Source organism: Habropoda laboriosa, unplaced genomic scaffold, assembly GCF_001263275.1.
Source record: "Habropoda laboriosa isolate 0110345459 unplaced genomic scaffold, ASM126327v1 scaffold207, whole genome shotgun sequence".
Lineage (NCBI taxonomy): Eukaryota > Metazoa > Arthropoda > Insecta > Hymenoptera > Apidae > Habropoda > Habropoda laboriosa.
The window spans coordinates 908,876-929,789 of record NW_017100397.1 but is presented as its reverse complement, the minus strand read 5'-3'; the positions used below and the strand labels follow the sequence as shown (position 1 = coordinate 929,789).

The following is a 20,914-nucleotide window of genomic DNA, read 5'->3' as shown; positions in this document are numbered from 1 at the left end:
AACAAAGCATTTCCGTTCCCGAGTTCTAATTTTCGCATCGAACCTTTAGACGATTTCCAGATACAGTTTATCTTTTTAAAACATACATTATTGACAATTCAAATTGCGCTCCAGCTGTCCGCATCGATCTCTCTAGAATAAGACTATACTAAAGCTATATTCACGAACATGTACGACAAATGCTTAAAGTTCATGCGATAATGTGACATTAGTATGAAATATAAGAAAATTTTCTGCACTAATAATAAATTATATTATTTCGTAAATGATTTTTAAAAATTATATACTTTCTCCAAAATTCTTTGAATATTAGACCAATATAGATACGTAGAAGAAACCAATGAATGATACCCTTTCTGTTCGAACATCACGTCCGTCAGACATTATAGTCCGTGGCCTATCTGTATTCAATACAAATCCCATGATAATACTTAAATTCCTATAATACACTGGAAAGTCAATTTTCGGTTGAGCCTGAAAACATTTACTACAATGCTGCTGCTGAGAATTCGAGATCAGATCAATCGTAACATATCTTGAGTTCAATCGAGTCGATAGGATGTTAAATCGACATAATAAATTTTTGTAACGTGTTTACTGAGCAATTATCAAATGAATTAACCATAAGTGTGGATCTTCATGAACGCAGATACCCAGACGAACTAGGTCAACGAATTGTATTGTGCGAGCTGTGATATTTTCGTTTGATTTTTCTCTGCCATACAAATTTGTTGGCTGTTAAGATAATCGGTTTTAATGATAATTGTTTCACGTTCGTGTAACGAATCGCCGTATCAACGAGCAGAGTTAATCGTAATAGTATAAACGTTGTAACTATTGAAGCAGCTGTTACTGGAAAATGCAAGTGCGCGTCTTTGCCATATTTTGGCAGAATAACGAATAAAACGTGTAATAGTTAATCTCGATCATCTGTGAATTTCTTGTACCTCAAGCACTTTGTTTATCCACATTTTCGAAAAGGGATTCAGAAAATCAGTACCCAATGAAATCAGTCACTTCTGTTCCTGAAACAAACTTTCAAGGTATCGGGCGTGACATGGCAGAGCGGCTCGGTTTGGGCCCTGAGGTTCGGGAACTCAAACTAGGACCAACTTTTACAAACAATAGATCAACGGCCTTTCATACTCTGAAATGTTAGTATATGAATTTTCTTAATTTATAACCTAAATCTCGAAATATATTCACACAAGAATTTCCTTCACCATTGCAAGGACTATCAGTAATTGATAATGTTATAAACATAGTTTACTTTTCAATTAATAACTCTGACATTTGTCGTTTAATTTCAGATGATTTTAAACCAGCAAGTGTTGATGTTTCTAAAGTGGCAAGGGTTGATGTTGGAACAAACAATACAATGACAGTTACTGTTCCACATTTAGATGGTGCTGGAATTCCTCATACAGTGTTTAAAGGCTCTCAGAGACCTTATCATAAAGAATGTGTTCTGATAATTGACAGAGTAACTGGAGAAATTACTTTGGAAAAATTAACAGCAAACATACAAGTGAAAAAAACTCGGTATGGAATTTTATTACATGTTGTGCTGAGCAATGACATGTATATGTTGTATGATGTTTTAGAACAGAACCCAAGTCTCAATCACATTTAGGAGTTTCTGGGGGAAATAGTAGCAATAGACCTATAACTCCCGTAGAGACAAAGAGAAGCCCTACACATGGAAGGGCAACAGGAAGAACAAAAGTTACAAGTGGAAAGAAAAGAGAACCTAGTGTTCAACTACATCCAAAGCAGTATAGTCCGCTTAGAGTATCTCCATATCATGGCAAGAGTCCACCTTCCACTTTAACCAACAGGTACCAAACATTTTTTAACATTAAATATAAATGAATAATTTGAATAGATACTTTTCGAGAAGTTTAAATTAATTTCTTTAAACTTTGATTGTGTAGTAATGTTACAGTAATATATTAAGATTTTTTTCTAAACGTACTAAAAACACACAGAACTTTAGTTCACCAGTGCAACCATCAGTGGCACAATCAACTTTGGCTAGTTTGCCGATGATTGGTTCTGATAATGATGACTGCCCTTTAACATCATCTGGATCATTCCCAACTATAAATTCTTCAGCACCTTCAAGGTCATCTCCTGCAACAAATACTCAGCCTGCTGCAAAACCTTCTATGACTGCAGATAGTGATGAAGGTGCTCTCAGTGATTCTACTACAAGTAGCTCAAGTTCAGATAGTTCAGACAGTGATTCAGACACAGAAAATGTTCCAGTGTTAACAGGAACTAATGGTATGTTTTTAATATAATTTTTATTATTAGTCTTCATTTATTTATACTTTCTTTTTTCAGTATGTTTCAATTTTTTATATATATATCTTCATTTTAGGTCATTTGAATAGTACAGCTTCATCTCCTACGCTCCTCATGCCAGATAATCTTTTAAATGATGATTTGCAATTATCAGAATCAGAATCTGATAGTAATTAATGGTAATGTATATATGAACTGTGTGCTGTAATGTTATTTATATTAATAAACGCGCTTCTGTTTGAAACAGTGTTTTTTCAGGGACAATAAAAGATCTTTTAAAGGTCTTTTCTGCCAAAAAAATTATATACTTTTTCGGCACTTTATTTGCTAGGTATATTGGAGGAATCAGAAAACGAAATAGAACAATTCAATTCTGTTTCACATCACACCCAGGAAATGTGTATAGCGAATTCGAAAACATGCTTACATATTCTATGTGTATTGCAATAATTTACGCTATATACAAAAATACAGAAACTTTTGCTTCTTGTGCAGTAAATATATGGAGAAAAAAATGTAATGAATACAAACGGTTATGTAGTGTGTGCACATTTATTTATAAGGTATTAGGGATTGTACAATTACTACTGATTAATGTTTAGTGTAATTATATGATCTTTACTTTCTTATATATATTTTTGAAAGTAAAAATCTTGTCAAAATCGTTTACGTATTTTTTCCTAGAAAAGTGGCAAACACTTATATTCTATAATTTTCAATTTTGATTTCTCGTATGATTTGAAATATTCTAAATGTCGTACATAGCACATCCTCGATTAGTTCTGCTTGCTAACCTCCTTATAAATACAAAATTACAAATGTGATGTGTTACGAAAAAGAAAAAAAAATTTAAACGACTGTGTTACGAAAAAGAAAAAAAAATTTAAACGACTGTGTTACGGGTTACGCTTTGTGTCCTCACACGGAGCATAATATTGGTTTGTGATGGACCGATTCAACGTACGTGGTTAATACGTCGTACTCCAACAAGTCCGTTAGGATTGGAGCCTTCGACGTATGTGGCTAATACATCGTTCTCCGAAGGATGAAATGGTTGGAAGGTTGTGAGGACAGTGCATACCATAATGTTGGATATATCTCGAGCGGTAAAGATATATCCTTGTAAGTTTAGCTGATTCGTTACTAATGTTACAAAGGAGATGGTTAATTGAATATAGACAGATGTAATTCTACAGTAACTGTATTCTAATAATAATATTTGAGTTTACAAAAGTTTACAATGGTCTAAAGATAAAGTATACTGGTCGATTCTTGACTGAGCAAGAATCTTCCTTCTCGACTTTATACGGCGAGTACGCGGGGGCATCGTAGACAAGTATGTCTAGTTGACACTTACGAAATAAGTATTAAACTCAGTTGCTCGAAAGGGAGTTCAGCCCGATCTTGCTTGTGTCAGGCAGCGACTATACGAATACTGCTCTACTTTAAAGTTTAGAGTGACTTTGCCCCAGAGCATCGGAAATCATGCCCTTATATACCCCAAAAATCTGTATTTTTTGATGGTGGGGGTCCTAGTTTTCCGATGAGAACGAAACGCGTTCGTTTATTCTATCTCAAGGGCCTTCTAGGGGGTGCGCGCTAGGCGGAAGTGTCGGCTAATCTGCATACGTAACATCTCCCCCCTTAGAGGGAACATCGTTTATTACGATGCTTCTGCAATTTAAACCGACACGAGGGGCGTCGAGTTTACAATTACAGTTAAAGTTAAAAATATAAAAAAAATGTATATATAAAATATATAAGAAAAGAAGAAAAACTTAAATTTTATTAGGGGTATCCGTCTGATCGGCTGAGGCGTCCATGTGGTCATCCTTCCGCTCAGACGTCCCCAATGGTGAGCCGGTGGAAGGTCGTTTTATTGTGGCAGGCCTCGAACGCTGACCCCTGTTAATGTCGTACCCGATGACGTCTATATCGTGTTAGCATCCTGGCTAGGCGCAGGATGCACTCCGGATTATGTTAATGGTTGCTCCACAACCGTCGCAAGGGGCGGTCGCCGGGGTCCTGGTTGGCTCGTGTCCGTCGTGTCTGTCCGGGTGCTCCAGGTCCTTGGTGCAGGTCATGCACAGGGTGCGCTCGTCCGTACCCAAGATCGTGAATCTGGTGCACCAGTTTGCGTCCAGTATTTCCTGGAATTCCCGGTCTTGCATCGCGAACTGGCGTAGTGTTGGACGTTTGGAGGGCAGCTCCGGTTGCGGTAGTTGCTGTAGCAGCGCCTCCCGGCAGTCCTCGCAGTCCGTGGCTCTGCGGTTCACTGCCACTGTTTCTCCGCATTGGCTGCATTTGAGGGTTGATTCCCAACGGGCCGGGTGGTGCTCGTTGAACTCCTCGCCTGTCGTCGGAGTACTTTTTGCGCAAATGATTTCGTCGTCCATGCTGGTGTAAAACGTTCTTGTTGTGCAGAAAGTCATTGCCAGCATTGTGAGGAAATGCTGGAGGCGCGCTGCGTTTTTGGAGGCTTGTTTTCTCAGGAGGCACATCTTGGCAATTGATGTCCTTCTGGTCCTCGCTTGGGCCTTATATATCCCAAAAATCTGGTCTACCATCTCCTACAGTTTTTTGGCGCCTTCGAGCTTGGCCGGGCATCCACCCCCGGATGTTGTCATCCGTCAGGAACGCCAGGAGGAGGCCATTTTCCCAGATGTATTCCGGGGTTCCTTCGTCCTGTTCCTCGGTTGACGTTGCCACATCTATCCTGCGAGGTCGCGGTATTTGCGTCCATTTCCCCGATAGGTAGGTCCCTTGGCAAGAGGTTTTTTAAGGAGTTGCGCAAATCGACACTACCGCACAGATTTCCCAACTCAACCTCAACGGGACTACAAAATTCGCTAGCACCTCGCTGTGCTATCGTCAGTGTTATTAATTATTGTCAGATAATATAATTACAAAAGTGTTTAGAGAACTCAGTATCCCATGCTATAACACTCGGCTGTGTAACCCCCAGTAATATCATAACTTTGAACATGACACATATGTAGGTACTCTCTCACATTAATTTTGTACACATTCTCTGTTAGATTAACATTTTTTCTCAAAGTCAGCAAATCTCTAATTTCATGCTTATAATTCGCATAACCAATATCGTCTATTGTCTATTGTCAATGCGCCCATGGTGGTGAATTTTGTTAAATCCTCTTGCTAATCCCATCTACGCGCAAATTCTCCCCACTTCAAGCTGCCATCTCCTATAATCGATAGCACTCCGAGACACGAGTATCGAATCGATCGTATGTGGGGGTGAAGCAGCAAATAGCTCAACACCTTAGATCTTGTCACCTCTACACTTTCCTGGTTATTTCTATCCCATCGCGATGTATTGACTTTAAGAGTAAGCCTCATCTTTGAAAAGATGTCGCTTACCGCTCGCGTTGGAAGCCACCAAGCTTTCCCATCTATATTGGCTTGCGAATAGCTATGACTACAAAATTCGATATTTTCAAATCTTTCACTTAACTTTGCACCGCTTTCTTGCCCGCTTCGTAGCAATAGATGTGCTTCATGCTAGCCACCAGATCCATATATCGGAAATGTCTATCAAACTGAGGATTGATGTCAAACATATAATTCTAATCTTTGATCACCCGCTTAGGAGACAAATTTCTGCTAATCTCATAAGTATATGGGAGCAACAAGCTGGTTCCAACAGGCACAATAGAGTCGTCCTTTTCAAATGCAAGCATGATCCTGTGACACCCCGTGATACTTTGGCACACAACTATGCCTACTGCCCAACCGAACAACTTAAAAATCAGAGCAAACATTACCGAATAAATGCAAACCTCCAAAAAACAGGCCAGCTGATAATAAGGAGGCATGTTATAATTGGCGAACCACAACAAGTTGCATTTAATCAACTTAACCATGGCGACGCAGGGCACCGTCAAATCAAACTTGATAGCAATGACAGAATCGCTCATAACAAGAATGTAGAAAGCCACCGCGCACACCACGACATTGAACACATTTCCCCGAATCATACTTTGGTAAGAAATTGCACTAATAATGAATCCGAGAAATATTTTGGCCCAGGAAAATCGCAAAAAGGACGCAATAGTTGTTGTGAATCTAGTCAGATCAATGCCACCCATCCAACTCGCGAAATCATTCGCCCAGCCCTTAGGATTCAGAGAATTATACTTAGCGGAAACAGAATTATACGCGTCTTGAACCAATGAGATTCAATTCTTCTTAAGGTGCTTGACGTCGATAGTTCTCTTATCACTATAAGTGCGCCTTTCTAAAGTCCTGGTAGCGTTTCCCAAACAATAGTATTCCAATATTGTTGCTGTTTTAGGATGCAATCGGGTCAAGGAGCCCTGCATGGGCAAGCACCCCTCAAATTCCACCTCCAAATCGCAAGCTTTATGAAACTGACTAGTCAAGGAGACAGTTGTAGTGCTCCTGAAACCAGCCGTCCCTGGTTTGTCCTCAACAATCACCTGAGATAGAGAACACCAGTTTTCCACCATTTTACCGATATTATAACTATACTTTCTATTTCCAGCTTGACAGTTGGAATCGTCAAATCTATGGTCGCCTCGTATCCATTTCCGGTGCTTTGATCCTAATTCGTGCCTTTGGTGATTCATTGATGGATTCCCGCGGCTCTCGTCGCTGAAGCGTACTATCCGGCGATTTTCGAGGTGACCGCTCGTCATATCGCCGGTATAACGAACGCGGTTGGAGTTTAAAGACCCGGTCGAACCGTCGCGTGCCACCCTGTTGTTGGTTTTTCTTTCGTTTTACCTGCAAGTGTTGCCGTCATGTCCCTGTTTGCCACATTTCCAACAATAAATCTTGGTCTGGTCGACCCTTTCCTTCCTAGTATTCGACGCAGATGTGCTACCCTCTCGGAATCTTCGTCGGTGCGGCAAAGGTGATTGCGGGTAGGCCACCCTTGACCGTCGTTGGTCTTCACGGTGGTGGCTCTCCTTGCCGTAATTTTTTCGGCGGTTTCCCAGCCGTTGACCCACTTGAAGTACCGCGTCGAAGGTGTCGTCAAGTGTGCTTATTTGTTTATTGAGGGTTGACGTCCTCTAGGCTATGCGGTCTGCTAGTCCGTCGAGGAAATTTTCCAATACATCCTGCTCCATGTCGTGGATGTATTTTTCGTTGTCGCCGTACCTGTCCCGTATCGCGGTGCGCGTAGATTGGGCCAAGCAGCTGACGCGATTTATATATTGACGAAGTGATTCGTCGGCGCGTATCCGTAGGCGCGCTATTTCGCCCTGGAGATAAATCAGGTTGCGTCCAGGTGCGAAACTTTTCTTCAGAAAACTTAATAATTCTGATATTTTTGCAAACGTTTTTCCTTGAACTCGTGTCCGTACCGGACCGGTGAGTTTCGTGAGGATTATCGAGAGATATTCTGACTCGGTATCTCGCGGAATTAGTACTAACCCGTTCCTCTACGCGTTGCGCGAAAGTCGACAAGGGCGGATTCTCGTCGTCGAAACTAGAAATCGGGAGCGTAGCTGATTATAAACAATTACGCTGCGTAAATAGTGCCATAGAATTCGCCATCGATAAAGTTAGATTAGCCATTTCGTTGGCGGAAAGCGAAGCTTGTGGTTTTGCCATCTCTAAGAATTTATTAGTAACGGAAATTATAGCTAAATCCCACCGCTGTCACCAGTTTGTTACGGGTTACGCTTTGTGTCCTCACACGGAGCGTAATATTGGTGTCGGCTAGTCTGCGTAGGTAACAACTGTATTACTTACAAAATATTTATTTAAATGAAATGTATAAATTTAATAAAGTATTCATTATAATACGAATCTTATTATATACATGTGTAATATGTAAAACATTTTCATATCAATCATAGAATCTCATGCTTCCATTTAACAACATCGTCTAAAACTATTTAAACTTTTGTACTATATAAACTATATAACTTTTCTGCAACGTGAGAATAACATAATTTGTATATAATTTTGTAATACTTTCCGCGGCGCGATACAATTTATGCTAGCAAACTATTTTTATATGTTTGATAATCTAATATTAATCTGGCAAGTTGACTACGTCGACCCAAATGAAGCTTTCTCGACCGTGTGCAAATTTTGTAGATATTATTCGAGGTATTAGCGCAATCGATGTTTTTATATTTAACCTTAAGTGCCGGTTCTACCGCGCGTAGTACGTGTACGTTACTGAAAGAGACGAACATCTCAAACAAGGACGTAACAGGGATGTCCTGTGAAAGCTTCATCATCGTTGAGATGTCCCGATCAGAGTGTATTATTGGAATGCTAACTTCGACAGTTCTTCGCACTACAACAAATATTGTAAATGTTTCAAATAAGAACACCCAATTGCACATTTAATAGAGAAAGAATATATAAAAGAAACACGTACTTGCGTTGTAGTCTCTGGCATAAAAAGCAATATTATTGTAATTATATTCGTCGTATCTTCCATGGTTTCGATTAATGTCCGTCTCGACTTGTTTTACGTCATTCATGTGGACCACATCAGAATGATATTCCACAAATGGAATTGGACTGAACACTTGGTACTGATTAATAGTATTCATACGGATCTAGACATCAAAACTGTTTTGTAATGTATATAGTTAGATTTGAGATTATTCATAGTAACAATAATAGTGCGTGTACTCTGTTTAAATAATCCAGTCGAAGTTGTATTCCAGTTTCTACGAAAAGTATCAAGCTTTCGGGTGAAAATTTTCTTATACATAAATCCGTAAAACCAATATTCAGTAATTGATTCGTATCAAGGGATATTACATTGCTTGGTAGACGTATAGAGAGCCAAGTAATCTTCGATTGGTATTTTTTATATTTTTCAGCTAATAATAATGCATATTGTTTAACTTCGTAATATAAGTCTTCTCTACCTTTTGATGTAGAATCAAAATTATACAAGAAAGCCTAAATACAACCCAACAATATTAAAAAATTTTAAAATAAAATTCTTAAAAATATTTTTAAAGAAACGTAAAAATATTAACCATCATGAGGAAAGTTTTGTACTTTTTTTCCATACAGTCTGAAGCATATTGCTCCAGAAAATTCAACGCATCTTGTTTTTTTGATGAATCTATGGTTAATACTATATTTATTCTTGTGTTCTCTGTTACATACGGAACAGGTAAAATTTCGACTTTACCAAGGGGTTTGCACACTTCGACCCTTTTTTTCAATACTTTACCAGTATCGATATCGATGAACTCTAAGTCTAATATATAATCCATTCCTCGAGATGCATCGAATCTTTGGTATCCATTTAATAATCTGTTAAATTTCAATTTATTTCGGTAATCAGCGATAATACTAGAAGTCGTTATATTAATTGTTCGATCTATGTCAAATTTGGCATCGATTTTTAACTCCTGTACAATCGAGAAATCAGTATTGAAAAATACGTGAGTCTCGTTGAAATACGTCCACCTCAAAACATCAAAACGTCCAGTAGCTTTATTGCCTGGTTGATTGCCAATAGGCCATGAGACATTACGTTCTTGCAGAGGACCTAAATGCGCCATACTTAAAATTGTTTTACGAATATTAGAAATTTTTTCTTGAATTTCCACGGAGTTTGTCTAAAATTAATGAACAAAATATAGGATATTACATATTAATTAGTTACGTAATGCAAATTGAGTAATTTTGTATATATTTAACGTACTTACTGCTGAAAAGTATGTATTAAATTTATAAATAAGGAGATGATCGTATATCGGGTATATTACAAGCGAATTTCGGAAATTTTCATTTCTAGCTAAATGTTTTAAATTTTGTTCAAATGAAAATGTTGGTTTTAATTTTGTGTATACAAATTTCTGACCCTGTATGTGATTAGAACAAGGTGTTGAAGTAGAATGAACGATACATCGTCCGAAATTAACGTCATCCGAATCAGAGTAGGCATTTTTCACACACCAATCTAAATTGTTTTTCAATTCTTGTATTATAGAATTGCTCAAGAGAATTCCCGAATCTGGAAATTGACAATGAGTGGTTATTAATGAAATATTAATTCAGATGGTATTTCAACACACTGATCAGTTTACCCAAGGAACAATAAGTTGGAATATCTCCAAGAACACCCACATGAACGTTTTGACTTACACTAATCTTGGTAACGAATTTTACTAATTTTTTAATACTGATGTAGCTTACATCTTTGATCAAAAAATAGTAATTGTAATTCTCTAGATAATTATCAATTATATATTTCATTGTATGGAAAGGTTTCAAAATACTTCTAGTATCTGTGAACCCAACTATACCAGGAAGTGTAACATTAGGTTTTGTTCCCTCTGGTATAGAAATAAAGTAACGTACTTTGTCCACAATGTGAGCTACTGTTTTATTAATTGCTATGTCTCTGCTATATAGAAACTGTTGATTTGTTATCACTCCTATAAACAATTTCTCTCTTATTCCAAGTTCTGTAGAATAATATCTTGGACGTACTAATGTCTTTGATACTTTTTGTGCCTGTTGTGGCTTGTTGTTAATGTTAATTTTTGGTTCATATTCATCCAACTCTTCTTGATAACTTGAATATTGCATTAAATGTTCTGCATTGCTATTGTAATTATTTACATTAACTGGTATTAACATCATACTAAGACTTAGACCCAAGTTTATTCCAATTATTAAATAAATATTTGCCCAACAATGGGATAAAAAGACTTTTAACAATGGATTCATTTTCTTTTTTCTTATATCTTATATTTTACATATCACGTTCAATTTCGATGTTTTGCATTTTTTATATCAGTACTAGCGGTGAAATTATGTTTACTGTTTTTAATAACCTTCGACACAATCTGCAGTTGCACAAAGGTTAACAATTTTTATAAACGCGTTACATATTATTTGTATTGTTGATTTTCGTTAGGAAAATTTTTTAATTTTTTAATAAATTAAATTAAACGAATACAAATTTTGCTTATTATTTGGTGATATGTTGACGTTTATATGGTAGTTTTTATATATCGATTATCATATAAATATATTCGTTCTTCGTCTCTTATTAAATACCATGTATGTAAAATAAATCAACAACAATTTGAAATTTAAATTATGTACACTCCATCTAAATTGAATACAATAACTCCTAACTACTTTTCTTTTATCTGCATATACAACACGGGTTCTCAAGGAAGTTAATCGTTAATTTCTTTTAAGAACATAATACTGAAGTACGTGTATTAAAACACGTAAAAACAAAGCATTGATATTAAATTTCAGTATAAAATTTAACAAGAAAAATAATAATAATAATAAATAACCAATTTTTCATTAAATCATAAAAAAAATAAAGCACAATTGATTACTAAAGTTAGGCATCAGATGGCGTTCATGTGTTCTTGTCGAAGAATTATTATTTAAAAGTATTTGTGTAACAAAAATGTACCCATATTTAATACTACCTAATAAGAGAATATTAAAATATATAAAATTTTATTTTATTTAGAATGCTTATTATGCATATGTATATTTATATATAAATGTAATTATTTACTCTGGATAAAAGGTTATAAGGGGAAACTGTTGACACTGTATTGGATGTTTATAAATTACATAAAAATTAAACAATAAAATTGGAGAAAACTGTTAATATGAGCACGTTAACAAGGAAAATAATTATACTATTAAGCAAATCGCTAATAATTAAAGAACGTACAAGCATGCAATTGATGATTGTTAATAGTTTTCACAGCAATCATCAAGTTTTATACAATAAAAAAAAAGTTGAAAGTAGTCTTATACCTTCTCGTTTTAATGTGGATAGAAAAGAGAAAGAAACTTTCTTAGATATTATACATAAGTATACAAAAGAAGATACTGCAAGAATAGGCCAATTAAAATTTATTATGGTTGCTTTAAAGTTTATGGATGAATTTGGTGTAAATAAAGATATACAAACTTACAAGGCAATATTTAACATATTTCCAAAGGGAATATATGTACCAGAAAATAAGTACCAAAATGCACTTTATCATTATCCACACCATCAGGATACTGCTATGGCTATACTCCGTAAGATGGAAGATAATTTTGTAATACCTGATTATGAAATGTACCACATTGTTTTAAATACCTTTGGTGGTAAGAGTTTGGTAGCAAAAAAAGTTTACAGTCTCTTGTACTGGTTCCCAAAGTTTGCTAACTTAAACCCATGGCCAGTTCCCAAACCTACACCCACAGATCCAAAAGATCTTGCATATTTAGCTCTGGAAAAGATATCCAGTATAGATTGTCAGACTAATATTACTGTATACAGAACAAACAATGTGCCAGATGCAATAGATGATACGTGGATTGTATCTTCTATGTCTCAATCACAACAAGAACTGCTGGCTGTACAACCAACTGATAAATCATTATATGTAGAAGGTCCTATTTCAGTTTGGGTTGATCAGTATTACATAGATTACTTTGTATTGAAAGGAGATCCAATAAAAAGGAAGATTATTTATGGAGAATATGATGGTAAATAAAAATTAAAACTTTCTATCTTTTATATTAGTTCATGAAAGTACTAATTCACATGCTGTTTTATTTTTTATTTTTAGATGTATCTAATTTGAAAATTCCGTTTTGGGAGAAGCATAATTTTAAAATACCTGTTACTATTCATGAACAGGAAGATGGTGTGTATTATGCAATATGTGCCACTGGTACATCTTCTAAAGACTCATTGTTATCATGGATAAGGTGTCTTCAAAAGACAAATCCCATTCTGAAGGATGTACCCATAACATTCAAAATGAGATCTTTCACAGTTAAATCATCTCATATTGATGAAGGTGAAAGGGTATCTAATGTGAAACAAATAATTTAAAGTGTAAACCCATCAGAAAAATAACTTATTAGTGCATGAGGGTAAATAATTCAACATGTAAATAAATTTATATAATAATGATAATATACTTTGTAGTTTTTCTTTCCCGGAAGTATAACTATTGATTGAATATCAAAGACTTAAAATATTTATTTTTTACATTTAAAACATGTATTACGTAACAGGTACAAAGTTAAATAACACGAATTAAAGTTCGATTAAATGTAAAATCGGCATTGTTATTCGTTGCGAATATTCTCTTCATGATTTAATGTTAATGCGTATCGGTATTATTATACAAAATTTTTTGACCTCTTTTGTACACAAAGAACCCCTTTATACATGAATGCTTATATGAAAATAAATTCGCTTAACATTTAAACTCGCGCATGAATAATCAGACAATATTGGTAGTAAGTGTTGGATCTTCAAACAGTTAAAACGTATTGAACAAAATATCAAATAGAACTCATAATTTGTTATTTGGAAAATAAAATATAAATATGTCAGTAAATAGGTGTATACAAATTACACCAGTTTATGTTAATGTATTGTATTCTAAGTACTTAAAATGTAAGTATTTTGGGATAAACTAAATTTTAATTATTAATTACTGAAATTTCGTAGTTTTTAAGAAAAAATAAGTTGACCTTGAGAATATTAATTTTCAGAAAATTTTACTTTTCTAATTGTAAATTATTATTCCAGGGTTTATCATGCAAACCAGAAATTTTGCAAGTAGTGCAAATAATCCCTTGAAGATGCCTGACTGTAAATATGTACCTTCCATTTACAAGGTATGATCTTTTCCTTACTTAAAAATTCCTTACTAAAAATTTGTTCTTATTTTAGGGTACCAATTACGAGGACATGATAAAAGGGTATGAATCAATCGTATCTCCTTCGTTGAAACCATTTTACAAGGAACCATTAATAATACACGAAGGTCGAGGACAATGGTTATGGAATCATCGTGGGAAGCGATATTTGGATATGTTCGGTGGTGTTGCCACCGTATCGGTTGGCCACTCTCATCCGTAAGCCTATTGTAAAATCAAACAAATAAGGATGCAGTAAACATTCAGATGATTGAAATTTATTTATTTTTTTCAGAAAAATCGTAGCTGCTATATCTAATCAAGTGTCAAAATTGAACCACGTATCTTCTGCCTACATGCATTCACGTCTATATGAATATGTAACGAAGTTAATCGGTAAATTTTCAGGCAAGTTAGGGGTAGTATATTTAACTAACAGTGGGTCTGAAGCAAATGAGTTAGCATTCTTGATGGCTAGACTTCACACACGCAGCCATAGTATCATTTCATTGAAAAATGGTTATCATGGTGCAAGCTATGGAACGTCAGCATCCACTGCTATGAGTACATGGCGGTATCCATTCATTGCACAACCTCCTGGATATCTACATGTGAGTGAAACAGGGAGGTCTATATTAGATTTTGTATTTCAATTCCTCGAAAATTCTTCATTATTCTTTAATTATTTCAGGCAGTATATCCTGATGTGTATAAGGGCAACTGGGGTGGATCAAAGTGTAGAGATTCACTTGTACAAGTGACTGGGAGAAAATGTGATTGCAGAGAGAATGAATGTATAGCTTCAGAGAAATATTTTTGTGAATTTGAAGAGACATTTTGTTTCAGTTTAGCATGTAGAGAGAGTATAGCAGCATTTGTTGCTGAAAGTATTCAAGTACAATATTCTTCTTTTATAGAATTATCAATGGACCTTTACTTCAAATGAAATTTTTTATTTTCAACTACTAGGGTATAGGAGGAGCAGTGCAATATCCCAAATACTTCCTTCAGAAGGTGTATAACTATATACATGAAAAGGGTGGTCTCTGTATAGCAGACGAAGTTCAAACTGGTTTTGGTAGGACAGGAGAGCATTTTTGGGGATTCGAGAGTCACGGTGTGGAGCCGGATATAGTGACTTTGGCGAAGGGTATAGGAAATGGATTTCCTCTTGGAGCAGTAGTTACAAGTACGGAAATTGCCAAGAGCCTAAATTCCGCGTTACACTTTAATACGTTTGGGGGAAATCCTCTTGCGTGTGTTGTAGGATCAACAGTGCTGGATGCAAGTACAGTTTCTTATATTTAATTTTTAACATTATAATTAAATTACACTTTCTTATTAATTATAACATACAGTAATCAATTAAAACATGAATGACCATGATTCAGATCATAGAGGAAGAGAGTCTTCAACAGAATGCGCAAACTATCGGCACATATTTGCTCAATCAATTCGCTACTTTCCTATCAGAATTTCCCAATGTCGTTGGCGATGTTAGAGGAAAGGGATTGATGATCGGAATTGAATTAATTTCGAACATTGAGACAAAAAAGCCATTGAAAACTGAACACATGCTTGAGATCTTTGAGGTTATCAAAGACATGGGAGTCCTTGTTGGAAAAGGAGGGTTACATGCAAATGTAAGTTAACAACCGATGGTTACATGTTTATAACATTTCAGTATTGGAATATTTATAAAGTTCGACATACTTAGGTTCTACGAATAAAACCACCATTGTGTGTAACGAAAACGGATGCAGATTTCACTTATGCAGTTATCAGAAGAGCATTACAGAAACACGAAGAGAAATACCGAATTTAATACGTGAATACAACTCCTTTTATATGGTATAGTCATTTATATTACATTTGTACAATATTTTTTTTCTTTGTCAAGTATTATCTTAATTTAACATGCAAATTGATTACAGCATTCTGTACACAGATCTGGTTGCTTACAATATGCATAGACAACGAAGATTATTAACTTTGTACAAATATTTTTTTCTGTACCTGTTCTTTAATGAAGCAAAACTGTATAGAATCGAATAAGTAATAATGGAAAGACAATAAGAATTATTATTTAAACGGTAACATAATAAATTAATGCATCTTTTTCTATAGTCTCAACTATCTTAATTTCAGTCTTCCTAACAAAATGCACGTCATGTTTTTTCACGTCTGCTATAAAACATTTAATTGATAATTAAATGTTCTCTAATATTTTCATACAAATGCAAATATGATTGTACACATTTTACAATCGAAAATGCATTTTATGCGCTGCATGTAAGACAGATAAGTTACATATCTAAAATCACATATACATGAAACATTCTTTTGTATTAAATAAATTATTGTTTTTGATTTTCACATTCAACAACCTCCATGTTTCGTGTGTATAACTGATTCCACATTTTCTGTCTCAGTTTTGTAATAAGTTCTTTTGAATATTTCTAAGCATTCCTAATATTCAAATAATTAATGTTTTGGAAGACTTGCTTATAACAAAATTGTACAATGGAAATCTATTAGCGTAAATAAATAAAAATGTGCTAATGGCACATAAAAACTGATGTACAGGTTGTTCCGCAACTGAGGGTACAACCAGAAAGAGGGTGATTCTACGTGAAAAAATAAGTTGAAAATATAGAATAAAACTTTTTCATGTGAAGCTTTGTTTTCAACAAAATCAACTTTAAATATTTGCCTGGCACATGTGCACTTAACTACGTCTCGAACTATGTTTGTACCAATAAGCGATGCCAATGTCATGATCAGTACCTAAATACATTTATTAACAATTTCCTTAATTGAAATTGACATTACTGAAAGAATTATTGAAAAAGACAGTTTTGTTAACGCATACAAATTGTTGCTCTTGGAATCAGAGAATCGTGAACTGATGGTACGGTATTTTCATACTTCAATAGTTTGAAAGCTTGTACAATTCTATCGTTACACTGCAGGAGATTAACACCATTTTCTGCATAGACTACTTCTTTACGACATGTTACGTTACCTTTGTTTATCAACATAAAAGTACGAGTAGAAGCATTAGTTTGTTAACAATATTTAAACTGAATTTTTTCAAGAACTAAATCTTTTATGCAAAAACTTTATTTTATATTTTTGATTTATTTTCCTATGTAGAATCACCCCCTTGCCAATTGTACCACCACTTACGGGACACCTTGTGTGTGTGCGCGCGCGCGCGCGTGTATCAATTATAAATGCATTCAAATCGCTGGAATAAACAAGGTCAACAATTTTTTACTATACAAAAATGAGATTTGGCACAAAATTGGTTTTCTTACCAAAAAAAATGACGGACATGAAACTCTGTTTTTGTTATTGTCGAAAAATTAATTATTGCTGGCTTCACAAAATACTCATTACCTTTAGAATACTATTGCATGGAAAATATGGTTCCGTGACTTTTTTTGTAATTAATAAATAAAAAATTGAATATTTTCTATCCATTAAACGTCCTTCCTGCAGTTAGTCACAAACAAAAGGTATGAAACATGCAGGTACCAATTAAGAAAGTAAACTAACATTTAGGCAATAAGATTTGTTAAAACTATTTTAGAATCTGGTAATGAATCAAGAAGGTAGTGTGATGTATCAGCCATAGAGGCAAGATCAGCCTCTAGTAAAGCCAGCTGAAGTTCTCTGCGTGCTTTTTGTACAACATACACCATTAATGAAATACCTATAAGAATCTGAAATTGAAATGAAAAAAATTATTGACACTTCGGAATATTGTTGACAGAAAAGATGTTAATTTTTTGTAGTTGAAATATACCTGAAAACAGAAGACAATATAACCAGTTGCTGCTGTTGATCTATCTTCAAGAACGTCTTGCATAGATCTCAAGCTACTGCCTAGGTAAATGTTAATGATTTGAGCAGGCAGTAAGCCCAATGCACTAGCTATGTGGTACTGAATACCACCCATATTGCTTACCTAAATATTCACATACATTATTCTTAACATTCATATCAAAAGCATTAACTCATTTACATTATTGAGTACTATTTAACAAATACATACCGCAAAAATAGTATTTTGCAAGCCAAAAGGAATAGGAGTTAATCTTGTGAACAATACAACTTTAAAAGCTTGTGGTCCAGATATAACTCTGAGTATTGCTCTCGCAGTGTCATTTTGTAAGAGAGCTCCAATAGGTAACTTAGATGATAGTGCACTAAGTGTGACATGTGCTATAGCTATTCCTAAGTTGGCAGATAATACTACCATCACAATACCTCTTAATATGCCAAAGAGGTAACCACTAGCAATGATAAGGAATAAATAACCAATTACAATAGGAAATGAAACCACTGTAAATAGTGCAATGAATATTACAGTAACAATCCATATGTTTTGATGCTCAATCCAATAGAGTAACACTTTAATATAGTCTCTACAGATGAAAACAATTGCACCCAGAAGGGCCAAGGTAGCAATTGTTACTACAATATAGCATATTGAATTTGAGTGTATGCAGTTGCACTGTATTGAAGTTGAATTTTTAGATGGGCGAACACCAGTTTCCACGTCTTCTATATTAATTATATCCATGTCCAATATATTTATTCCTCATTATTTGTAAGGAAAAAATCATTCAGGTGTCATTCCTTTGTTATGATCTATCTGGAAAATATTAAAAATGTGTGATGTACTTAATGTTTGCAATGTACACACTACTACACATTTATTTCTTATCAGTTTCACTACTTAGTAATCACTATTGATAAACTTAGTAATATTAAGAACTAGTACAAATAGTAATATTGAAAAAAAAAAGAATGAAACCATTTACATTAAAGATATGTAATATTTATAAGCTTTATAAATTGAAAATTTATGCAGTGTGACTCCTTTGTAATTGAATTAATACTTAAATGTGTATTTTAAATAGTTTATGAATGAAATACACATTCAATGTAAGAACCAGTTTTGTGAAGGTTTTTACGAAGAATAATAAAATACCAAAAAAAACTTTCAATTAGGAATTTTTTAAACATAATTTTGAAATATTTTAAGCAATATCATTATATTAATTACCTTGAACATCGCAAAATAATACAATTATATTAATGAAATAATTTTAATTTCGATACATTATTGTCAATAAAATTTGGAAAATTGTTAAATTTTGAATTCATCTTATCAGCGAAATATTTATACTGTTTACGTAGAAAGTTGTTCCGTTAATGGCGCGGATAATACAAAGAACAACTTTCTGTTCCAAGAAATAGCTGCGTGTTATCACTTTAAATTACTATAATCAATATACCGTTAAAAAACGTATAAAGAACAAACAATGTACAATCAAATATATTTTTACCTTGTGACACTATCATAATAACGATTTTCGTATATCATTATTATCCGTAGCTTTCCCATCACCATCAATTCAGCAATGTTAACTCTTATACTTGATTTTTGCACTGCTACACATTCTTATAAAAGAGTCAAACAGTTTTGTAGTAAAAATATGAATCGTGTAAGTTCATAAAACATAATAATTGAAATCCGTTTATGATTCTCATTTGCGTCAAGTGGCATATAGGCACGGATGAGGTACAGAATAGATCTGTTACCTAATGCATTTTTTAGTCTCACGTTACGAGGGTTCTAGAGCCCCCTTACCATTTTCATGTCGTTGCCGACATTACCGATTCAGCATAGAATAAGATTACAACAATAGTAGTGGTTGGAATTAGAATTAAAAGTATATGAAATTACAAATAAAGTATAGAACAGGCTATCTTATAATTGTGCACGCAGTATAGAATTCTATACTTCTACTTAAATGTATAATATAATATAGGGTGTCACAGCTAAAGGAAGCCACTTAAATATTTCATTTGTTTTTAATGTCATGATAAATATTTATATCACAATTTGAATGGTTTCAAAAGACGAATACTGTTGGATACCAACTTATCACGACGTGACTCATGGATGCGAGTTGCGCGCGTTGCAATCTTCGATAAACGCTCATTCCGCCAAATATTTTGTGGTTTAGTTCTTACAATTAGTCAGCTATATAGAACATTTGCCACTTTCCTAGACCTTTTACCGCAACCCCTCTCTAATCCCTTTCACGTCTTCTTCTAAACCCTATAAATATAGCTACTTCAAAAGCTATACCAATCTTTGTTTCCAATATCATCGTGCGACTCACAACCTGTTAAAAATTTGAATAAACCTCTCGCTAGAATTTTAAAAGTGTTGGACACATTCCACTACCCGAAATCCAGCAATACCATGGAAATTAAATTTCTTTGTTGGGTCATTATTTTTCAGTTTTTTCAAAGTCATCGATATTTTTTATCCGGGAAGTGTGTATTTTTTTCTATTGTATCTTGTAACGGATGAAAAAATATATTTAAGTATACCTGAATCATGACTTTCAGATGACCTTAAACATCAAAAATGTGATGAAATTGTAAGACAATGTTAGGATGGCATGTGAACTTACTGTTTATGTTATAAATGTTCAAAGTAGTGTCCATCAGCAACAATACACTTTCTGAAACGAACCATCACAGATTGCGATACTTTTTCAACTGCCTCTGGTGGGATAGCAGCACAAGCACTAATTATGCGATTTATCATGTTTTCTGGAGCGGTGGTTCGCTGTTGGTAAACTTCTTCTTTTAGTTTTCCCTAGAAAACCTTTTGAAAAAAAGTCTAATGGGGTCAGATCCGGTGAACGTGCTGGCCAAACTGTGGGCTCATTATGTTTAATCCAACGATTTGGGAATAACATAAACAGCAGGTTCACATACCATCCAAATATTATCTTACATTTTCATCACATTTTTGGTGTTCAATGTCATCTGAAGGTCGTGATTCAGGTTTAAGATGCAATTGAAAAAAATACACGTTTCTCGGATAAAAATACCGATGACATTGAAAAAA

The 20,914-nt window shown here is 34.5% G+C and overlaps 5 protein-coding genes across 6 annotated transcripts; 3 read left to right on the top strand and 2 right to left on the bottom strand.

Moving 5' to 3' along the window:
- The first annotated feature begins 457 nt into the window (after positions 1 to 457).
- On the top strand, positions 458 to 2,695 carry LOC108575197 (ell-associated factor Eaf). 2 transcript variants are annotated; one of them, XM_017937933.1, is made up of 6 exons: positions 458 to 1,154; positions 1,311 to 1,542; positions 1,605 to 1,838; positions 1,997 to 2,286; positions 2,384 to 2,486; positions 2,566 to 2,695. In XM_017937933.1, exons 1-5 carry the CDS (start codon positions 1,004 to 1,006, stop codon positions 2,482 to 2,484), a joined length of 1,008 nt encoding a protein of 335 aa, XP_017793422.1. In that variant the 5' UTR covers positions 458 to 1,003; the 3' UTR covers positions 2,485 to 2,486; positions 2,566 to 2,695. The 2 variants fall into 2 exon arrangements, with proteins under 2 accessions (XP_017793422.1, XP_017793423.1); XM_017937934.1 differs by having other exon boundaries at positions 2,555 to 2,695.
- Positions 2,696 to 8,285: 5,590 nt separating this feature from the next.
- Positions 8,286 to 11,013, bottom strand: LOC108575208 (chondroitin sulfate synthase 2). The gene is made up of 6 exons (XM_017937948.1): positions 10,368 to 11,013; positions 9,987 to 10,294; positions 9,306 to 9,896; positions 8,950 to 9,225; positions 8,690 to 8,873; positions 8,286 to 8,605 (listed from the first exon to the last, which is right to left on the bottom strand). The coding sequence occupies exons 1-6, from the start codon at positions 11,011 to 11,013 to the stop codon at positions 8,295 to 8,297; spliced, it is 2,316 nt and encodes a 771-aa protein (XP_017793437.1). The 3' UTR covers positions 8,286 to 8,294.
- An 835-nt stretch (positions 11,014 to 11,848) lies between these two features.
- LOC108575224 (evolutionarily conserved signaling intermediate in Toll pathway, mitochondrial) lies at positions 11,849 to 13,156 on the top strand. The gene is made up of 2 exons (XM_017937965.1): positions 11,849 to 12,801; positions 12,885 to 13,156. Exons 1-2 carry the CDS (start codon positions 11,928 to 11,930, stop codon positions 13,151 to 13,153), a joined length of 1,143 nt encoding a protein of 380 aa, XP_017793454.1. The 5' UTR covers positions 11,849 to 11,927; the 3' UTR covers positions 13,154 to 13,156.
- Positions 13,157 to 13,656: 500 nt separating this feature from the next.
- Positions 13,657 to 15,796, top strand: LOC108575118 (alanine--glyoxylate aminotransferase 2, mitochondrial). The gene is made up of 8 exons (XM_017937836.1): positions 13,657 to 13,726; positions 13,862 to 13,950; positions 14,006 to 14,190; positions 14,267 to 14,582; positions 14,663 to 14,866; positions 14,941 to 15,255; positions 15,363 to 15,614; positions 15,689 to 15,796. Exons 1-8 carry the CDS (start codon positions 13,657 to 13,659, stop codon positions 15,794 to 15,796), a joined length of 1,539 nt encoding a protein of 512 aa, XP_017793325.1.
- Positions 15,797 to 17,138: 1,342 nt separating this feature from the next.
- Positions 17,139 to 18,562, bottom strand: LOC108575235 (transmembrane protein 64). The gene is made up of 3 exons (XM_017937978.1): positions 18,032 to 18,562; positions 17,783 to 17,944; positions 17,139 to 17,699 (listed from the first exon to the last, which is right to left on the bottom strand). Exons 1-3 carry the CDS (start codon positions 18,560 to 18,562, stop codon positions 17,535 to 17,537), a joined length of 858 nt encoding a protein of 285 aa, XP_017793467.1. The 3' UTR covers positions 17,139 to 17,534.
- Positions 18,563 to 20,914: the final 2,352 nt, after the last annotated feature.

Coding starts and splice junctions, on each gene's coding strand:
- LOC108575118 (XM_017937836.1), top strand. CDS start 13,657: ATGTCAGTAAATAGGTGTATACAAATTACACCAGTTTATGTTAATGTA. Junction 14,191..14,266: donor TCGGTTGGCCACTCTCATCC/GTAAGCCTATTG, acceptor TATTTTTTTCAG/AAAAATCGTAGCTGCTATAT. Junction 14,583..14,662: donor AACCTCCTGGATATCTACAT/GTGAGTGAAACA, acceptor TAATTATTTCAG/GCAGTATATCCTGATGTGTA.
- LOC108575235 (XM_017937978.1), bottom strand. CDS start 18,562: ATGGATATAATTAATATAGAAGACGTGGAAACTGGTGTTCGCCCATCT. Junction 17,945..18,031: donor TGCAAAATACTATTTTTGCG/GTATGTATTTGT, acceptor GTGAATATTTAG/GTAAGCAATATGGGTGGTAT. Junction 17,700..17,782: donor ATATTGTCTTCTGTTTTCAG/GTATATTTCAAC, acceptor TTTCAATTTCAG/ATTCTTATAGGTATTTCATT.
- LOC108575208 (XM_017937948.1), bottom strand. CDS start 11,013: ATGAATCCATTGTTAAAAGTCTTTTTATCCCATTGTTGGGCAAATATT. Junction 10,295..10,367: donor TCCAACTTATTGTTCCTTGG/GTAAACTGATCA, acceptor GTCAATTTCCAG/ATTCGGGAATTCTCTTGAGC. Junction 9,226..9,305: donor ACAAAACTTTCCTCATGATG/GTTAATATTTTT, acceptor GGTTGTATTTAG/GCTTTCTTGTATAATTTTGA.
- LOC108575224 (XM_017937965.1), top strand. CDS start 11,928: ATGAGCACGTTAACAAGGAAAATAATTATACTATTAAGCAAATCGCTA. Junction 12,802..12,884: donor TATTTATGGAGAATATGATG/GTAAATAAAAAT, acceptor TTTTATTTTTAG/ATGTATCTAATTTGAAAATT.
- LOC108575197 (XM_017937933.1), top strand. CDS start 1,004: ATGAAATCAGTCACTTCTGTTCCTGAAACAAACTTTCAAGGTATCGGG. Junction 1,155..1,310: donor GGCCTTTCATACTCTGAAAT/GTTAGTATATGA, acceptor GTTTAATTTCAG/ATGATTTTAAACCAGCAAGT. Junction 1,839..1,996: donor CCTTCCACTTTAACCAACAG/GTACCAAACATT, acceptor ACAGAACTTTAG/TTCACCAGTGCAACCATCAG.